At 36.3% G+C, this 20285-nt stretch overlaps 5 protein-coding genes across 8 annotated transcripts; 2 read left to right on the top strand and 3 right to left on the bottom strand.

The window, feature by feature from the left end:
- Nucleotides 1-854: 854 nt before the first annotated feature.
- On the bottom strand, nt 855-2894 carry LOC114731738 (probable WRKY transcription factor 53). The gene is made up of 3 exons (XM_028918980.1): nt 2031-2894; nt 1819-1947; nt 855-1722 (listed from the first exon to the last, which is right to left on the bottom strand). The coding sequence occupies exons 1-3, from the start codon at nt 2345-2347 to the stop codon at nt 1095-1097; spliced, it is 1074 nt and encodes a 357-aa protein (XP_028774813.1). The 5' UTR covers nt 2348-2894; the 3' UTR covers nt 855-1094.
- Nucleotides 2895-4487: 1593 nt separating this feature from the next.
- LOC114731742 (transcription factor CPC) lies at nt 4488-7877 on the bottom strand. Of its 3 annotated transcripts, none has more exons than XM_028918988.1 (3): nt 7478-7877; nt 7228-7335; nt 4488-4805 (listed from the first exon to the last, which is right to left on the bottom strand). In XM_028918988.1, exons 2-3 carry the CDS (start codon nt 7323-7325, stop codon nt 4688-4690), a joined length of 216 nt encoding a protein of 71 aa, XP_028774821.1. In that variant the 5' UTR covers nt 7326-7335; nt 7478-7877; the 3' UTR covers nt 4488-4687. The 3 variants fall into 3 exon arrangements, with proteins under 3 accessions (XP_028774821.1, XP_028774820.1, XP_028774819.1); XM_028918987.1 differs by having other exon boundaries at nt 7228-7332; nt 7478-7876; XM_028918986.1 differs by having other exon boundaries at nt 7228-7315; nt 7478-7876.
- A 2751-nt stretch (nt 7878-10628) lies between these two features.
- Nucleotides 10629-11363, top strand: LOC114731741 (uncharacterized). Its single transcript, XM_028918985.1, has 2 exons — nt 10629-10977; nt 11125-11363. Exons 1-2 carry the CDS (start codon nt 10699-10701, stop codon nt 11128-11130), a joined length of 285 nt encoding a protein of 94 aa, XP_028774818.1. The 5' UTR covers nt 10629-10698; the 3' UTR covers nt 11131-11363.
- A 2592-nt stretch (nt 11364-13955) lies between these two features.
- LOC114731740 (uncharacterized) lies at nt 13956-15196 on the top strand. 2 transcript variants are annotated; one of them, XM_028918984.1, is made up of 2 exons: nt 13956-14564; nt 14865-15196. In XM_028918984.1, exons 1-2 carry the CDS (start codon nt 14094-14096, stop codon nt 14868-14870), a joined length of 477 nt encoding a protein of 158 aa, XP_028774817.1. In that variant the 5' UTR covers nt 13956-14093; the 3' UTR covers nt 14871-15196. The 2 variants fall into 2 exon arrangements, with proteins under 2 accessions (XP_028774817.1, XP_028774816.1); XM_028918983.1 differs by having other exon boundaries at nt 13961-14564; nt 14849-15196.
- A 55-nt stretch (nt 15197-15251) lies between these two features.
- LOC114731739 (KAT8 regulatory NSL complex subunit 3) lies at nt 15252-19026 on the bottom strand. Its single transcript, XM_028918982.1, has 6 exons — nt 18826-19026; nt 18224-18285; nt 17866-18001; nt 17699-17771; nt 15932-15997; nt 15252-15725 (listed from the first exon to the last, which is right to left on the bottom strand). The coding sequence occupies exons 1-6, from the start codon at nt 18972-18974 to the stop codon at nt 15513-15515; spliced, it is 699 nt and encodes a 232-aa protein (XP_028774815.1). The 5' UTR covers nt 18975-19026; the 3' UTR covers nt 15252-15512.
- Nucleotides 19027-20285: the final 1259 nt, after the last annotated feature.

Below are 20285 nucleotides of genomic sequence, written 5' to 3'. Positions count from 1 at the left end.
TAGCTTTTCCTCGGTAGCACTAGGTTGTCAATACATTGTATGCATCATTATCATCCTGATTATTAACTTGTCTCTCATGTACTGTTTCTGTTGTAGCATCCCATGTTTCAGATACTTTTTTCATGATCTGTTCCGGTCCTCATTAGATCAAATTAAACTTAGACTTCTTGTTGTTTGTTGGACGGACTGAACTAAGCCACTGACGGGTTTTAAACCAACTAATGATTAATAAATCAAAATATATAAATTCTAAGAGAAGAATCTTCATGTTGCACAAACCTGCTAACTTCTTTCGCGATAGTCTTTGCTTCATTCCTTGTTCGGTTGCCACAGCTACAGTTCTTTTAGCCGATGAGAATCGTTCCTTTACTTGCCGAATTCTTTTAAATCTTTATTTCACTTGACATCAGTTTGATTGGCACGACATTGTCTTCTTTCTGCTTTCATGATATAGCGAAAATTGTGTTATGGTACTTTGTCTGGCGTTGATCAGCTGCATACTGATGGGGCTGAGTTACTTCTCGCTCCAATGAACTTAACAATGTGATGAGACCGAGACAGGCCCCGATAAAGCAGCATATTCTGCAAAATGGAAAATGGATTTGGATGTTGAATTTCAAGCACATCATATCTTTATGGGCATGAAGTCTTGGGATATCACAGTCATCACATTCGATTTTGGTGCGCATTTTTCCTTTCCTTTTTCTTTTTCCCCCTTGTGTTCTCTTTTATGCCAAAAAGGTTTTGGTTTAATGACTCTCTTTTTAACTTCCTTTTTCTTGAGCTGATGCATTGTGCTACAGTTAATAATTCCTTGAGTGGTGACCGCCTTCTGCGGTCTTCTGCTAAAGGTATACCAATGGAAATTCGGACCTTATATAATTCATCTATTTCAGAGTGAATACTGCAAACGCTGCAAAAATCGTTATTGCAATCTTAACTACAGTGAAATTTCTTATTGCTATCATTGCTGCTGCCTTGTTTTGTGGTCTACAGTTTTCCTACCTAATAGTTCATGCTATGTTTAACAGACATGATTGAAAAGCTATTGCAGCAAATATTTGTATGATACTCACATCCCTAATACTAACAAATTATGGGAAAAGTCCCGGGGTGTCAAAAGGGAAATTTGGATCAATTTCCACCGGATCAATAGGGAAATTAAAATCGAGAATTGGAGAATTGGTGGCTGATGTGTTGGCTGAAATGATCTCAGTAATGTCAGATTCTGAGCATGGCTGGTTTCTAATGCAATGGAACTCATCAATCTTGAAAGACAGAGATGGTAAATAGTTTGATTCTGGCGTGTTTGGAGATAGCAATTCTGTTTGTGAAAGGTTCCCCCAGAAGGGATCATTCTCTAGTGCCAAGGGACGTGAACTGTGGCTTTCCGGTGTCATGTATCCAGAGGAAGTTGAAAGGAAAGTAAAAGGATTTGCCATATCCTCGTTTTTTAGGTTATCTGTATTGACACTCAAGTTACTTCTGAATTTCACTAGGCTCTCTTGTAATGGCTCGTGATGGCGGACGTCACTTTGATAATCATGTATTTTCTCCTGTTTGTCTGGTGACTTGGGTGGCCGAACAGCATTATTTCCCAAGGAACAAGTATGCCTTCCTCGGTAAGTGATGTCAAATACAGTAGGGTCTTCATCTGATCTTTGTATCTGCTTCGTGGCCCAGCAGTCCTGAGTCTTGCGGAAGGTGCACCTATAGTAACTTCTGCAATATGTAACAGTGTTTTGTTAGATGCTTGCATGGATAGGGGACGATCACAATGCTAGTAGCCTAATATAATAGGGTCTCTTGTTCTCATACCTAGGATATTTGGCACCCAGGATGTCTTTCTGTCCATATTTTCTCCAGCTGAAGCCATCATCTTGGGGTCCTTCCAGGGCAGTCTCAGAGCTAGATCTTACTTGTTCCATCCATGTGGGCATCGTCTTTCTGAAACGTTGCTAGAGGCGTCAGGTTAATCATATTTAAACAATCTTACGTATATACTATCAAGTTTGTCAAGTCAAATTCACCTTTTCTTGCAATCTGGTTTAAGCTCAGGATGATCCCCATCAACGTCATCTCTGAAAGGACTTGCGTTGACTGATATCGGAGATTCTGGCAGCAAACCAGCTACTGTCCCCATGGGAAGGGGTTTGGTATTTGACGCATTCCATTTCAGAATTAGCAGAGCCTTTTCATAAGATGATAATATCCTCTGTACCAGCAAATCCCTGCTCTCTACCGAGGATTGCGTCCTAAAATCTGCCATCAGCTTCCTCGCTGCCTCCATTCCTTGAAGTAGCTCATTTGTAAGTGTGCTCGGCTCCCACCTCATGTCATTCTCCATCTTGTACAATCTCGTTATAGTTATGACCTTGTTTTTAGAACTATGGTGCCTGATATCTAGTTCATATCAGAGAGCACCACTTCTACTCTGGGATGCACTTTTAGCTAGAAACAGCGGCTTCTTCTTCTCTAGAGGACCTGGAAATCCAAGAAATAGTGAAGAACCGTTGAATGGGGAAGTAGGAGCTATAAACATGGAAGTAGCCAGAACGGTTTTGAAATTAGACTAATTTGTTCTTGAAGATTTGAAAATAGAGCAGAGAGAGGAGTGTTGGAGTGAAGTTGATGGAGCGAGGGCTTGATGCCTTACAGAATGAATTGAAGGTCTCATATTTATAAGGGGTGTCTGTTTGGGTTGCCAATAGGACACGTAGGAAGGAAGATGGGAGTTGGAAAGTCCAAGTTTGACTGAGAAAGCGAGTTATTCAGCGAAGACTAGTCTCGGTCAGTGACTAAAATAATGCTGACCGAGTCCACTTCAGCTCGGTAAGTTCTAAAAGATCTACAAGGTTGCCAATGATTGGCTCCTTTGATTACTAGTCATGATTAAAAGAGAAAACGGGGAGTCATATGTGGAATGAAGGTGGGTTTGGAATTTTCAAACTCATTTCCGCGTTATCCCTTTGAGCCCTTTGATTCACTATAGCAAAGCAGAACTACGAAAAAGAATTAATATAATATTTCTGACCTGTGCTTATGCTTGTTGACATCAGACCCATTTGATACTTCACGTCCATCAGTCTTCTTCCAAGCCTGATATGATCATTAGATAGACTATCTCTGCCTCCCAAGCACACGGTTAATAACGTGTAGTTCGCACAAATGCATCAAGTTTCAAACTAAAAAAATATTACTGATGATTGGTTTTGTTCATTCAAAAATATGATAAAAGCTTGGACTAAGTGAACAAAGCAACAGTTCATTAACTGCGATACGAGACGCAGACCATAAGGACTGGTAAATTAATTTCCTGTTTAGGAAATACCACATCTGATCTTAATTATAAGACCTCATTTATAGTCTATAAATGAGGTCTTATAACTAGGACCAAAGATAGTGTGTAACTATGCTATTGTAAATGTCACTTGGAATATAAGCTTTAAATAACTAATTCACAGATAATAAACAATTAATTAAAAACAATAAATATATTATAAATATACTTTTGTTTTCAAATATATCCTGGTAATAAATAAGAAAAAAAATGAAGGAAAATATATAGGAAAATGTAATAAGTGAGATTATTAAAGGTAAAATTAGAATAAATGTCAATTTGAAGCTTATAAAATGGACGACAACTCGCTCCTGTTTTGAAGCTTATAAATAGAACCAAAGAAGGTATTGATTAGCATCAGTTTCATCGCTGGCAGCGACAAGGGAAGGGAAAAAAAAAAAAAAGACCGGTTGACTCTCTGTTGCGAGTAATAAAAATATCTAAGGATGGATAATTTATGTTCAAGACATGTGATGAAGAGATTAGCTAATTAGTGTGTGGTTGGTAGATTCTTTGTTTATTGGATTCCTTTCACAACTTGATTTTGACATTGTAAGGTATAGTGACGTCCCAGAAATGGACGCCACATAAGACGAAATGGCTGTGACTCGTGAGGTGGCCATTAATTTTGATGGGGCCTTTAGAAGGGATTGGCCCATTTTGTTATCTTGAGCCTCGGACCAAATCATTTGAAATTTTTGTTTTTCTTTTTTTCATTCGCAATAGACAATAGTACGATACTATTGGATATTAAATATAAACATCTCCTAACGAAGATTCAAACCTTGATTTATAACATTGGTGAGAGAAGAGCTTTTTTTCCTCCAATCAACGGAGGTTAGATCTAGCGGAAAAGACTAATTCCCCACTATGTGAATAAAGGTTCGAATCTTCACTAAGAAAGGTGTCCACATTTAATGTCCGATAATGTCTCGAACAGAATTTTTCTTAACAAGAAGATATCTGTACATATTAAAAAAAACTTTTTTAGCCTGATTTTGTAACTTAACTGTCATATTGGCCCCTTAGATGAATTGGTTTTGTTTGAGCGTGCTTATTCCCCTCATCCCAGCACGTATTGTATTGTCCCTTTTTTTTTTTTAAATAAAAGGAAGAAAAGAACTATGGGAAAGGAAAAGAATGTGGTTTTGAATATAACAAAATTTAAGGGGTGAAAAAATAAAAAACAACCACGTTTCCTTGGCTTACGCGATACAATATTGTAGCCAGGATAAAATCATATACAAAAACAATCTCTTAGAAATTGAAGAAGTTAAAACAAAAAGAAATCTGCTCAATAACCTGTGTGACGGAGAGAATGATGCGAGTGGATTTATTTGGAGGGTTTTAGTAGAGAGCTGTTGAATGACTTGTAGCAGAGAAAGCTTCACCGTGCTTCATAATCCAGAACCTCTCTATCTCTTCTGCTTTCCGACCAGGAATGCGTCCCGCTATCAAATCCCACCTGTTCCATTCACATCTCTTAATTATACATTACACTTTAATTAATCACAAATTATAAGCCCAAATGCTTAACGTCTCAACAATTCAGTCAGCTATTCAATAATCTGTTCATAACCGATAGCTTCACCTACAACTTGTAGAGATTAATTATATTCACATTAAGCTCTTGTGGGGTGAGTTTGTTAAAGTATTTTTTTAGCTTAATTCTGTTCGTTGGAGGACAATAAAACTAAAACTAAATAAATATAGCTAGCTTTTTAAAGAATAATAAAACTGATTATCAAATAACTGGCTGGCTATCTATAGGATCATGTTAACTTCTGCCTTGTCTGAAAAATCTGTTTCACAGTACTACTATGTATAGCTTAGCATATAGTCATGACATTTTTATTTAACAGGTTTGATATGTAATTAAAACTCAAAATTCATGAACTTTAACCACTTCTCACTCTGAATCTATATTTCTTATTTTACAATAGACTAAGACAAGACTGCACATGCATGCATGGCACTTTTCCTTCTAAAAGTAATGTAACCAGCTACACCAAACACAAAAATTAAAGACTAACAGTAACATATATCAACCCCTTCCCGATCTAATAATAAATTAACTATCTCTGCACCACATTTCATTCATCATAAATAGTTTAAACGTGATAAATTCAGAAGAACATATTGCATAGATTACTTCAAAATGCTGGTAAGACCAAAAACAATTATTCGATATATATATTTATTTGTACTTGTATGTTGTATCCATGTGATAATGAAATATAGGGGTGTTCAAGGCCGGCCCGTCCCGGTCCCGGTCTTATTGGGACGGGACGGATCCGTCCCGAAATTTTTCGGGACGGGACAAAAAAGGGACGGGACGGGACGGGACGGGACACGGGACGGGGTCGTCCCGTCCCGGTCCCTTTTTTTAAAAAAAAATTTAATTTTTTTAATTTTTTATATAATATCATTTTTTTTATTTTTTTTAAGATTTGAGACTATTGTATGGAACTATGGATATATTTATTTAGAGTTTTTATATTTGTTAATGATTTGAGATTATTGATGATTAGAATTTTTAGCAAGTTTTTATTGTGTTAAAAGCTTTTGTTTAGAGTTTTTAATAACTATTATATGTAATATTTTGAGCTTTTCTTTAAGAGTGCCCAACCAAATAAAAAAGATGTTTTTATAAGATTTAAACTCAAAAAAATATAATTAAAAAAATCAAATTTTTTTTAAAAAATAAAAAAATTATTTCGGGACGTCCCGGTCCCGTCCCGACCGGGACCGGGACAACCCTGGGACGAGCCGGGACACGGGACAGAAAATCTGTCCCGTTACTGTTCATCGGGACGGAATCGGGACGAGCCTGTCCCGGTCCCGATCTGTCCCGTGAACACCCCTAATGAAATACACGTGCGAGACAAGTATCCTAGAATAATATTTTGCGAAAGAGGTATACAAACCTCAAAAAATGGAAGGTTATACTCCTCCGGTCCTTAATATAAGACCTATTTAACTAATTTAATTAGATTAAGAAAGTTAGGTAAGTTAGTTAATTATAAAAATTGTAACACGTTTTTCCTAAAATACCATAATTATCTTTCTTAATACTCCTCTTTATCTTCTACTTGATTATGGTTGATGGAGTATTTATAAGGGTAATTTAGAGAAAATTGATAAATATGATAAATGGATCTTATATTTAGAACCAAAATCAACTCAGAAATTGGGTCCTATATTAAGGACCGGAGGAGTATTAATGAAAATTAATTATATGGAAGAGCCTAATATATGTTGTGTCCAGAGTGCCCACTTGATAAGATAAATATTGACCATAAATTGAGGATAAGGAGCGGTGAAGTCAACCTGGCCCGGTTTTATCGTCCAGTTAACAAGTTGTTATATATTATCCAGCAAAATTCTACGACTAAGTAACGTAACTCTAGGTAACTGTCTCCCCAAACTTTTTATTCACGAAAGCTTTTTTATGTTTCTGAGCCCTAAAGGTAAAACTTACAGTGAATGATCGATAAGGAACAGTTTCAAAATATCAGGACACCTGAATCGATATCAATTATTGAAGATAGGTAGGTCAGCCCCCCTAACTTAACAGCCAGTAAAACTTGTATGTGCCAGATTTTCTGTGTAATTCGAGAGAAACTAACACCACCAAGACATTGAATCATGTTTAAGCAGGGATAAAAGTGGCACAATTATGGGAAACTTCATCAGATAAGCTATGTGATGGGGTTGCAATTTAATGGTTGAAGTGATAATTGAAGCTTGTGAGTTGAGATGGGCATATAGTTACAGAACTTCACAACAAAGAACACAGCGAGAGGAAAATAAGAAGATGGAAAGTGAAGAAAAGAATGGAGAGATGTGCGCTGAGAGATCTAAGGTACGTAATAATTAGGCAATACCTGTTGCCGACGAGCCTGTACATCCTGTGGATGAGATCCTCCTCTTGCTCACTCATCTTTATGGACTCCCACTCGATACTGATCGCTTCTGCGTCCATCGTTAAACTGCTGTCTCAATGAATGCGCATATTTACATAAAGTGTATCCGTAATTATTGACAAATCAATTCCTATATACCTCCAAATTATTATGTGAAAGTTGAAGAACATACGATAAAGCAAAAGTAATATAGTGAAGAGAGATGAAGAACCTTCAGAGGTTGACTGTTTCGGGGGATGATCACCCATTAATCTTCCTTTGAGAGAACTTGCAAAAGATGCAATATTGACTGTAGATATGGAGAGCGGTAGCTGATGAACTTTACGAGATAAGTCAAACTTAGACGGTTTCCTTGTAGAAATTTGCAGGAAGCAATGGAGTATCTAAGATTTAACGATAAAAGAAAGAGCCTGAGCTCTGATCTTGAGGGCTTCTAGGCTTTAGCTTGCTGTATATATATATGAATCTGTGCCATTCAGACAAATGATTGCAGTAATCATATATCTGTGGTGAAACAAAGGGTGTGCCATTTACACTGGGGCTAGCCAGGAGACACACATATCCAGCGGAGAATGAGAATCTTAATTTGCTGGAAAAAGGACAAAAGGGATTGGACGACCCTGAACTTGTGAGAGAAATAGATTTAACTCTTTGGAGTTTTGCCTTCTTTTGGTATGGCAACGGCCCATGTAGAAGAACCGGTGGAGACTGATGCAACCCACCTCTCTTAGCAAAGCGTTAAATTACGCGAGTTTGACTAGTAGATATCTCTTTCATTATTATAATGATTTTAATTAATCTTCATTCTATTTCATTGTTAATATGATCTCAACATACAATTAAATATGCCACCATAACCATCAAGCTCACGATTTGGACCGGTTCGCTTCCGTCATCCTCAATATTAGCGGAGTAGATGAAAACTGGGCTGGGTTAGTATTAATTTGGTGGAAATTAAATGTCAATATATAGCCTTGAGAGCATAGGAATTTTAAAAGGGATTTTCTCTTTATTAATTTTGTCGTCGTCGTCATCATCATTAACTACTACCTCCTGTTGTTTAAGGTCATCTCACATAGATTAAGATTTTTATTGCCATATACATATTTATCAATTACCCTCATTGTCCATATTATGAGAGAAAGGGAAATAAGATTAATCAATAAAAGATGATAGGTAAAATGATGTTGTGGAAAAATTGAACGAAAAAAAAAGGTGTAATAGATATATAAAATGGATAGAGTATTATATATTATTGTCTGTATTAGAAGGCCGTCTAGAAGGCTTTGGGTAAGTCCCAACGTGCATGGGAATCCAAGAACTGCCCAATTCGGTAGACATCGTTTTCATTCCTGGGAGTAAAATTACTGATTCAATGAGACTTGTACCATATAATCAACAGAGCCATGTATGATTCTGCTATCTTCTAATATCTGGGTCTTTTTTCTGGGGGTCAAAGGAGCTCCAGTCTCACATCTCAACGATTAGTATATTAATTAATAATTACCAGCAAAATGATGGGCTTGCGTAAGTGCGTTAATTACTTGTTGTGTCATCTTCTAGATGTTCAAAATGACCAAAAAAGATCGCAGGCAATTTCACTGTCGTTTGACCCATCAAACGTTAATTCTAGAATGTTTGAATTCCCACTACTTGTTTTTGTAATGCCCTTTGGTTGGGTGTGTAGCTGGACCACTTCCCATTATTATTTATGCATTTTCAAACATCCACCACAGCCACATCCCCTGTCATCTGCCTTCTAATTTGTTAGATCGATTATATATTAGCCTCACCTACGTAGGGATATGTATTAATTATCTAGATTATTCTCCAGGTTACTTAGTACCCAAAGATTAATTGATTATCGTACGTAATTCTCATTTTTCATAGAACAAAAGTATAAATAGAAATGGGTTAATGTGCAAATTTGTCACAAAGGTTTTCATTTAAAAGTACTGGACCTTTGGAAGGTTTTTTTTTTTTTGGATAAAAAATTGTCCTAAAAATTTTAAAGTGCAATAATATTGTCCCTATGGTTAAAAAACTAATATTTACCGTGAAAAACTAACATTTTTTTTAGCCATAATAAAAGATAAGATTGTTACAATTTTAAACTTTTAGGTAAATTTACACCAAAAAAACTTTTAATTGCTTAGTACTCCTAAGTAAAAATATTCGGGACAAGTTTGCACCTTGTAAAAATCTTAAAAATCAAATATAGTTTTTAATGCCTCACCAATCAAGCATCATACAGTGAAAAGGTATATGGACAACCTTGAGACTAGTGATGATACATACATACATATATATATATATATATATATATAAGACATAAATTTTCTATTTTACATCGACATCATCCTTAATTTCATTATTCATATTTGAAAAACTGCCATATACTGCCTAATAAACTGAGAATAATATTTAGAGGACATTGGTATAGGGATAGATTTTTCACTCGAGACACACAGGAAAGATCACATTCCTCAAAATATCAACTTTATGATGAGGGTAATAACAAGGCAGTGGATGAAAACAAACATTAATGGTGGTAGCGACCAATATGACGATAATGGCGAGCCATGGCGATGATAGAGGTGGTGACTATGTTTTTAAGTGCGAAGGAAGACTGATTAGATCAGATTTTTTTCGCTTAAAACATTCGCATATCATGTGAATGTAACATTTTTTTCACTCTCAAAATAGGAAGCAATTAAAAAATTTGCAATGAAAATATTATTTCTCAGACCTAATAATTAATATATCGTGAAAAATACTGGAGCTGATGACAATGGAAATATATCTTATTATATAAAATTATTTAGTAGCTAGAATTTTCGGGTCGGTTTTTACTTGTGTATCTTGATAAGAAACTTGTAATTTTTCTTGTTGGTCTTATAAGTTGCATGTGATGTGGATGCTATATTCCTTTACTTGCACCGAGGGATATAAATATATGTCATGGTTCACCAAACAGCTAAGCATAAACAAGTTGAGGACAGTTCATCAGATATCGTATATTCCCGATTTTCGTCATTCCCTTTCAATCACATATACAGAATTCTCTGGAAAATTTAAATTTGATGTAAATTAAACCGAACCTCCAGGAAGAGCGTAGAAGGATGCATAGATTAAACAAGAGCATGAAGTGGGTACGTAATAATTATTAAGGAGTGGCACAATTAATTATATAAATCAAATGAATTGATTCGTGAAGAAAGGATATTGAAAAATGGAGTTGGAATATGTTCGGTGGGAGAAGGGATAGAAAGGCGAATAAGTATCTGTTTAATTGAAGGCATCACGAAATATGATGGAGCAGGCCACCCAAGTGAATGGGTATAAAAGACCAAGAGCTTATGGATCATTTTCTGCAAGGCTAAGTTGCAGATAAGTGTGAGAGTAAGAGAGGAAGAAGACGGAGAACTCATAATGGCGTCGGTTCAGTGTCACAGAAGCTGCGAACAAAGCTGCCATCAGCAACAGCAACAGCGCAGCTCGCTGGGGCAGAAGGTGTCTGAGCTGTTCAAAGGACACCATCATAATAATAATCCCAACTCCAACAAAAACCTTAATTCAACATCTCAGCAATGCCGCAGGAAGGAGCATAAGAAGAACGTGTTCCAGAAAATCAAGGATGGCTTGTCTGGTCACAGCAGCGACAGCAGCAGCGACAGCGACAGCGACGGTGAAAACTGCCACAAGAGGAAGGCATGTTTCTTATAATATTTAACCTTAGCTTAATTCATTCATTCATTATGCCACCATCCATGCATCTATATATTTCATTAATTTCTCATGCATGGTGCTAATTCTCAATTAAGGTTCTAACTATGTTACATTATTGTATATCTGCAGAACTGAAAAGCAGCAGCATAGGAGGATCCTATGATGCCCACTGTTACGTTACCTGAAGCCTTGCCTCTTTGCTCATATATCACTAGTAAAATAAAAGGCCAACTAATGTATGCTTGTAATAATGTTGCTTAGCAGTGTGATACGTATAGACACACGCTAAATAAGACAAGGGTGTGCCACCTTCTATAGTAATGTAATAACGTTTGGTTTTCATTAGCTATTTTCCTTGTTCACTTGGCTTGGCAGCTTCAATTTCCTCTTGTTCTTGCTTCGTTCTTCTTTCCGCCCTACTTTTCCAGCAATTCCAATTTCTCATTCCTCGCTCGCTCCATATTATTCTTTTAAACCTTTTGTTTGTAGTTATTCATGTCAGTAAACGCTTCTTGAAAAACGATGGAACATGCATGCCTGTGGTTTATGATGAGAAAAGGAAAAAAAAATGACAATCACACTAATAATAGAAAAAGAAATTATTCAAGTTTTTTAAGTGATTAAAATTGAAGTTCTCTTGCATGCGAAATAATGTATTGTACTATTCAAAATAAGAAATTATATATTATTGAAATTATGGAACTTTATGTAAAAACTAAGAATTATAATTACTTAAAAGGAAAAAAAAAAGCTATTTGAACTACCAGTATACATATTTAGTATCCATTTATGCATTACCATGTTCAATTTACTATCCGTGTGGAATAGAGGTCCATAAACACACACATTCAAGACTCAAATGCCAGGCAGTTCGCTGAAAATAATGATAATCAACAATATACTTTTTAGTTTACAGCTAGTTGGTGATTAACTTGGATTAATTTCTATATGTCAATGATTCGATACAATATTATGAAAAGGAAAATCATGATAGAGATAAACTTAATTATACATATTTCATGAGACTTTAGATTTATTATTCACTGCTATTTTGATGTTTTATTCTCTAAACTTGAATAAATAATCACCTTTAAATATTGATGCTTAAGATTTTTATTAATTAGAAATTATACATGACTGTTAACTCATTATTCTAAAACCATAAAAATGAATCTGATTCATAGGACAAAGACTGGTCTGATCTAACACTGCGCAATTTGAGTGGGCTAATTAAACTGATATAGCCACTATGTAGGACGAGGAAGAAAATGATTTCTATGCTTCATACATACACCATTGAGTAGCACGAATTATACTTAGACTTCATCCAAAACCATTTTAATTGTCATGCGTTGGCACTTTTGAAGCCTTTAAACTTCTACTTTTACCCCATGTGAGGCTGTTAGGACAAATTAAAATAGTGAAGATGAATATCTTATTGGAAGCAAGTCTGTAGATGATAGGCTTTGATATGCTTCTTAAGCAAATTAAATTAAATTTCCACTATAACGCTAATGGGTTGTATGACACATTTCCTCCATGACTAACAAAGCCTTTTAAAACTTTTACTTAACGTACACTATCAGCATTTTATGTAAAATGGTGAATTTCGGTCAGTTTTAAATTACTCCCTCTGGTATTTTTTTTATAAGAGTCTAAAATTTGAATTGCATTAATCCTTTTTATAAGAGCCTGATTGGAGGTGTTTGAACATTTAATGTATTTTTACCATTTTTGTCACTGATTAATTTTACGTATTGCATAATTAAAAAGTTAACAACTTGTCATAATACACTCTCTTTTATACCTTCTTTCATTATTACTCTATTTCTCTCTCTTACTTATCCCCTTATAAATAAGGATATACTTGGGGGAAAAGTTCTTTTTTTACGTATTTATTACTTTTAATTATTTTCTTAAATAATGTAATTTAGGTATCTAATTCTTATAAAAATAACTAAAAGGGGTAATTCATAACTAGCGCAACCATCTCAGTGCGATGCGAGGGAAGCATTAAATTAAAAAAGCAATTATGTCACCAAAACACATTAAGAGAACTAAACGAACCTAGTGCATACATCTCTCGACAGATTACATTAAACATAATTTGGCTACCAAAGGAATGTCATCACTTACAAAGAATTATATCATAAGAAGATTTTTACCATCAAAGATTGGGGAATATCTCGTTGTATGCAACATTCGTTGTTGAAGTCTTCCTCCTATTGCTTTGGTCAAGAGCAATTTTAAGACCATGCATGCATTTAACCTTTGACAATGTAACATAAAATTGACCATGTGTGAAGACGGGTTTTGTCAAGAACAAACCAACATAACACAATGATTGGCCTTGGCTCTTATTGATTGTCATTACAAATGACATTGTCATCTGGAACTGCCTCCTCTTCATTTGAAATGGCCACTGACTCCCTGAGGGATTCATAATGTTCTTATCATCATCTCTACAAGTGGGCTATTGGGTCTTAAACATTTGGATGCGGCTGATCCAAAGTCCAATTGTTGAAATAACATTAGCCTACTAATTCACCCAAATAAAAACCACGATGATAGGAGTTCTTATCAAGGGATGCGGCCCATTTAGCACCAGCTTCCTTCCGAGAATAAAAAAACTGAAGAATGTCTGCTGAATTTGTGAGGAAAATTCACAGCACAAACGAATTCCACAGTGGGGTTTATTAATTCATTTTTTATTGGACAGATTGGGTAGAAAGAACTTGTTCACCCTGTCTAGGCCATCAATCTTGCCCCCTTTATTCTCCCACTTGCAGTGCCATGACAAAGAGCATAGGTTCCATTTTCTTTCTTGAGTTGGCATATCTCCCCAAGTAAGCTATCGCATAATTTTCAAGGTGATGAGTGAAGCGTGGACATGGGCTCGAAGAACCCTTCAATGTGTATACATATAATATCACAGTATCATCAATAATAACAATAATAATTAAATATCATGATCCGTAGTGGAGAGATGGAGCGCCCACTCGGCCTGGATTCCAAACTGCCAATAAAAGGCTCTAACGCAGTCTACATAGCAGCAAAGCAAGGCAAAGAAGCAAGAAAACTCTTGGCAAAATCCATCCATGGCTTCTGTTCAGTGTCAGAAACACAATGAAATGTGCCCAAAACAGAGCCACCACACCAAGTTAGGCCAGAAGATCTGTGAGATGACCAACAAGGCTTTCAAAAGCCAAGGCAATGCCAATACCAATACCAACATCAACACTTCCTCCAAAACAGAGACTCATTGCTACACTGAAACTCAGTCATCCCCAAAAAACCTCACCGAGCAGGGTGAGTCCAAAACGGAGATCAGCCTTTTAATTGTGCAGGCCCGCATCACCCAAACTAACGCCAACCATCCACCTGCTCTTCCTCGTGGAACAGCCACCACATGCTTTGGGAATCCTAACTGGAAAAACAGAGACCACACCAATAAAAAGGATAGGAACTTATTCCGCAGGATTAAGGACGGCGTCTCCCGTCATAACAACTGTGACAGTGACAGCAGCAGCGACAGCGACAGTGATAAGGAAAACTGTCGAACCAGGAAGGTAATATTATCCCACCCAAATGTATAAATATCCATGTTATTTACTCCTTTTTCCATTTTTTGACTAGTAATTAGCTATCTCATGCAAGTTGAAACACTTAGTTATAATTAGTTATTTGTTGTAAAATATCAAAATTATCTCATATAAAATTATTAGTTGGAAGAATTTAATTAATTAGTTAGGGATACTATGTCAAACAAAATTAATATTTTAAACAAAACGTTATATTATGAAATATGAAATATTTCCTTCTTATTAGTGTTTGATTTTGAGTTTCCTGTTAGGAATCTACTCCCGCAGAAGTGATGAAAGGAACAGCTGCACAACGGAAATAAGCAGTGTCTCTGTTCGCGATGAAGAAAAAGAAAAGGATAGGTGCCTATCTTGAAATAATCACCACTTCTGTGGTGGTAAAATACATATTGTACTCAAAAGTTGAATATATATAAATATATATAATATTACTTCTAATTCTAATTATAAGACTTCATTTATAGTATATAAATAAAGTCTTATAATTAGGATCAGAAGTAAGAAGTAGTAATAATAATAAAGGTCAATCTCATTTGGCTATGGTGTGTTGAGTTCCTTTGATATGACGAATAAAAAGTCAGTTGTTTGCCGCCCATGAACCATCTCTTCCAAAATGCATGTAATTGTAATCTCTAACCAAGCACTATTGTTTAAAAAAAAAAAAAAAAACCAAGCACTACTAACTGAAACACTGTCAAGGGGAAAGTTACAGCAAGTTAACTTAACACTGCCCATAACAAGTGGGGTCCTCAATTCTGCTAGCCAAGGATTGTAGTTACAAAAGAGATCCCTATAATTTACTCTAAATACAATTACAGACTATATTACAAAAGCACAAGGGCGACATACAAACAACAAAGTGCATAGCCATCCTCTTGTCACGGCAAGACAAAAAATAGAAATGTCGGGTATTCATTATCCCTCAAGTAACTTGGAGACGAAGGCTGCAATGGCCTGAACAGCAGCATCTTCAGCTTCGTCTTGGGTGGAAACTTTTGATTGCAGATGCTTCTTGCCAACCTTGAAAGAGTGATCACCACCATCAATGACATGCAGCTCGCTGAGGGGTTTCATCTTCTTCCGAGTGGCTTCTAACATCTCAAGTGGACAGAGATTGTCCTTGCTGCCCTGCACAAGAAAATCTCAGAAAGGCAAACATCAGGAGAAACTCAGAGCATAGAGAAGCACATATCAAAGAAGAGGTAGATAATGCTGTAATTCACTCAATAACTTCATCAAAATGATAAATAACCCATAGCTGCAATACTAATCACTCAAAAATCCACCTCTGCTTCAACACTGTCAAACTGGAGAATTATGGCTGTAGGGACTACCTGTACAAACATTGTAGGAACCGTCAGCTCTAAAAGTGTTTCATCTCTGATCCCTCGATTGATGCCCTGAAACATTGAGCAGCTAAATTATGTAACTGAAGTTATTTATGCTTCGTGTCCTTCAAATAATGCAACACAATGCACACCTATGCTTGCAGGAACAGAAAACTGAACGTATAAAAGACACCTCGGTCTGGAGAAAGCATGGAAGAAATCATAAGTTTCATATCTCCACAAGGCAACAACTTCAGAAAGAAGTCATGCGGCCAAAGTTACATAACTGATCTAAAGTCAAACTGAAAGAATAGAATGATTACTAATTAAAATAAGAACAATAGACTCAGCAATACTAAAACCCTCATTTTACCACGAGTTAAAAGAAAAACCTCCTTTAATCCTCTGGCCTGGAAACTTTATAATTTGTCATTTCAAAGAAATAACTTCAACAGTCTCTTCAGCAGTAGCCAATTACGATAATTTTCTTTGGACAGAAAGTATAATGCAACGCCCCTTGAACAACTTTGCACACTTAAATTCCTCAGGATCATTGACGGTACTAATACAACAACAATAACCCTTATCCCACTAGGTGAGATCGACTACAAAAATCGCATGACGCTAATGTGGTCTATCAACAACCAAGTTTTTAAGTATGTTGTTGACTAGGAGGTCCCGTTTAATGATCTCGTTGAGCGTTCTTCTCAGCTTTCCTCTGCCTTTTTTTATAGGATTCCAAACTGTTTGATTTACCCGTCTCATCAGGGCCTCTAATGACCTTCTCTGCACGTGCCCTAACCACTTCATGTGATGTTTAACCATTTACTCTTCGATAGGCGGCACACCTACTCTTGCTCGGATAATTTCATTTCGAACCTTATCTTTTCTTGTATGACTACACATCCACCTCAACATCCTCATTTCTACTGCCTTAACTTTATGCTCTTGTTTTCCCTTTGACGCCCAACATTCACTATCATATAACATAGCTAGTCTTATAGCAGTCTGATAAAATTTTCCCTTAAGCTTCTCAGGTACCTTTTTATCACAAATAACTTCGGTAGCCTTCCTCCACTTTAACCAACCAACTTGTATTCTATGCGAAATATCGCCATCAATTTCACCACCCTCATGTATGACGGTACTATCATACAACAACAAATCCTATCCCACTAACACTAAATGGGATTAACCATATGATTTTCTCGACATTATTGTGCTGCTCTATTAACAACCAATTCTTAAAACATATCAATTACTCAAAGATCACTTTTGATAACTTCCTGTGGTGTCACTCTTGGTTTACCCCTAACTTTCTATATAGGTCAAAATTACTTTAATAGCACCCTGTCCATGCCCAATTCTGAACCTCCTAAAAAGTAAGCAGAATCAGTCATTGCTCTTACAGCATTACACTTTAAATTTTTGTCTACAGAGTTACCTTTATATCTGCTAATGAGGTTAAGGTAAGTTCCATACATTCTTTCACTGTGAACATTAGGGAGCCATTCACAGGATTTTGAACTACGAAAATTACTCAAGGCAATCCATAAGCGAAACTGCTTGACAATCTAACTCTTCATACACAGCAGCAGATGCATAAATGAAAGAAATAGCAGCTTCAAGTTTCATTGCGTTATGATCCAGACAGGGTATATAAGTAAGACCGATTAATACAAGTTAGTAAACTTAGATCCCCATGCCTCCAGCATAATCAGATATAGAACAATGAGTTCAGTTCTAAGAAGTTATGCAAAAAGAACATCAAACCTTTAATGGGTAGCCCAAGCAAACTACAGCAGAGACATTAATTTCTTTCATACCAGCGACCATGCAGCTAACTCTACAAGAAAATAGCATAGACATGAGATACCTCCGGGCAATATATCTTATCTTGGTGACATAGGTCCAAGGAGCAAAATAATGATGCAAAATACCTAGAACCCATTGATTTTCCCGCCAGGATCAGGGGATGACCAGGAAACTTAGCAGCAGTTTTCTTTACAATTTCAGAGTGAAATTCAACCAGTTTTTCTGCCTTCGGAGGAGCCCTCTTTTTACCACCAGAAATGTCTAGCAAATCCATTAATTCACATGAGGCATATATTTGTCAATTTCATTAGTGGTGGTCACACACTAGGTAACCGCAATCACAAGTACGAGGGAATGAAATAAAAATGACAAACGCATAAAGATCCTGCAGTGGACATATCCAATTTTGATAATTGAAAGAGACAGACAACAATCAATGTTACAATAATGGAATACAAGAAATTTAGCTCCAAAGATACTCACAAGGATAGTCAAAGGTGACCACTTCAGCAGCATGCAGCGCCTCTCTTAACATATCCTTCCATCTGTTACAATTACAAAACAGCGAAATTGTTTTGACAAGAGTCTGTAAGATTTAAGCATATTATGTATGAATAGTTTATCATGACTAGACAAGGATATATCTTAAACTGGTTTTGAGTCCTAACCCCTGAGAACTACGAAATGAGTCTTAACCGCTTTTAAGGCAGACAACGATAAACCTAAAGCGTCAACATGCCGTTTACACTTAGAATAAAGGGGATATGGCGTAAATGACGCAAAAACTACAATCCACAGCTCAATTTGAGGGAACCGGGCTTTCTTATTGAATAGGAGACGAAATAAGCATTAGTAATCAAAAAATAAAAAATAAGGCTCATTGTCTTTTAGGTTGCAAAACACGCGCGCGCCCAGACACAAACTCGAGTTTTTTCTCCTGTCGTCCATCGATTTCGTCATTTTGAGTACATGTTGGGCATTCAACGGCATTTGGAAAAGCAATTAAAAGCTGGGAGCAGAGAGAAATGAAAATGGCCGAATGCTTCTTTCTTCCTTTCATTGGGTGGGGGGAGAAAATGAAAAACCTTATCATCCAAGGAGATGAGGAAGGAGCTCCAGCACCATGAGCGAAGACCACCACCGGTGACAACTTTTCAGGATTCGATGCTAATGGTGACGTGTCAATCTCGCCGTCGCTGCTCTGTCGCTGGCGCTTCGCCTGAGGTGAACCCATGCCTTGGGAGAAACCAAGTTCCTAGAATCAACCTCCCGTTCGAACCCTAAGCAATTCGCGCCGCTTTTCGCGCCAAAGGTTGGGAGCGGGAATGTCCTTATACCCCTTCTCAATTGACGTTTGACAATTCCACAGCGGTTCAGTCATTTATTAATTAATTAATCTAAGAATTTTAAAAAAAAATCGAAAAACAATGTTTGGATATTTTTAAAAGAGAAAACATATTGGAAGTAACTATACTTTTTTTCAATTTTTAATTTGGTATCTATGTGTTTTTTGTTCTTAACTAAATCTTTATTTTGCCTCTATTAACATCATTAATCCTTATATAGAGACTAAAAATATCAATAGAACAAAATTATAACAGCTAATGTTACTAAAAAGATAAAATTAAATGTTTAATTAATGGAGAAAAAATACATAGATACCAAATTAAAAATTAAGAGAAAGTATAGATACCTTTAATATGATTTTCCCTTTTTAAAACATTCAATTGTTTGGGGCCTGAAGCATTCACATTCCATTGCCTTGTATTCGAACAAAAAGCTCGCTTGTTAATGGGTCAATTTGAATTTCTGGGCCATCCATGGGAAAGATGCCCACTATCATAGTACGTTCCACCCAATACCCACATGACATCCCTCTTCAAGCAGGCATTCGACCGTTACGAGAATAAAAATACTATGCAAAATAGGGGTCTCAGGTCAATAAATATTAAATAAATAAATGAGATGGTGGGTCTCCTTCCACTGTGAGGGCTAAAATAGGATTTTACTGTGATATTTGTATAATATATTACAACCTCCTTAATTAGCATGCCATTCAGGAAATTGACGTCTCGTCAACTGTAAAATTCTTCTAATTCATGTCTTCAGCCACTAATAAATTGCAGCACACTGTTATTTTTCAATATCAAAAAAGGCACACGTGCTCATTGCGCACCAAGGAATTAATCAGCGAATTAGGGTCGTTGCATGCAAACGCAATATCGGAAAGCGAAGCAATTAAAACAGGATACGAAAGGAATGTCAAATAGGAAGTAGATATGTGTGTGTGTGTGTGTGTGTGTGTGTGTGATAATATGCTAATTAAAGCGCTGACCCTGTGATTCATGAAGAGTTGAAGATAAGGTTGAGAGATGCCTTCATTGTCTCTGAAGCCTGCCGCTAAGTGGCATCCATCCAGCAAGACAAATATATGAATTAAATTTCAAAGACTTCAATCAACATATACGTATCTGGTTTAGATTCGTGCCAACCAAGTGAAGCAATATTAGACAACGGTATCAATGCTGTCTATGGGATGGAATTA

This window comes from Neltuma alba, unplaced genomic scaffold (assembly GCF_004799145.2).
Source record: "Neltuma alba isolate B1F8T4 unplaced genomic scaffold, ASM479914v2 tig00012843_pilon, whole genome shotgun sequence".
Classification (NCBI taxonomy): Eukaryota; Viridiplantae; Streptophyta; class Magnoliopsida; order Fabales; family Fabaceae; genus Neltuma; species Neltuma alba.
This window is presented reverse-complemented; position numbering and strand designations above follow the sequence as displayed.

Coding starts and splice junctions, on each gene's coding strand:
- LOC114731741 (XM_028918985.1), top strand. CDS start 10,699: ATGGCGTCGGTTCAGTGTCACAGAAGCTGCGAACAAAGCTGCCATCAG.
- LOC114731740 (XM_028918983.1), top strand. CDS start 14,094: ATGGCTTCTGTTCAGTGTCAGAAACACAATGAAATGTGCCCAAAACAG. Junction 14,565..14,848: donor AAAACTGTCGAACCAGGAAG/GTAATATTATCC, acceptor GTTTCCTGTTAG/GAATCTACTCCCGCAGAAGT.
- LOC114731742 (XM_028918986.1), bottom strand. CDS start 7,514: ATGGGTGATCATCCCCCGAAACAGTCAACCTCTGAAG. Junction 7,316..7,477: donor GAAACAGTCAACCTCTGAAG/GTTCTTCATCTC, acceptor CGATGGACGCAG/AAGCGATCAGTATCGAGTGG. Junction 4,806..7,227: donor TACAGGCTCGTCGGCAACAG/GTATTGCCTAAT, acceptor TGAATGGAACAG/GTGGGATTTGATAGCGGGAC.
- LOC114731738 (XM_028918980.1), bottom strand. CDS start 2,347: ATGGAGAATGACATGAGGTGGGAGCCGAGCACACTTACAAATGAGCTA. Junction 1,948..2,030: donor AAACCAGATTGCAAGAAAAG/GTGAATTTGACT, acceptor GCAACGTTTCAG/AAAGACGATGCCCACATGGA. Junction 1,723..1,818: donor CTGGGTGCCAAATATCCTAG/GTATGAGAACAA, acceptor TACATATTGCAG/AAGTTACTATAGGTGCACCT.
- LOC114731739 (XM_028918982.1), bottom strand. CDS start 18,974: ATGGGTTCACCTCAGGCGAAGCGCCAGCGACAGAGCAGCGACGGCGAG. Junction 18,286..18,825: donor TCATCTCCTTGGATGATAAG/GTTTTTCATTTT, acceptor TAATTGTAACAG/ATGGAAGGATATGTTAAGAG. Junction 17,772..17,865: donor GGAAAATCAATGGGTTCTAG/GTATTTTGCATC, acceptor ATTTTCTTGTAG/AGTTAGCTGCATGGTCGCTG.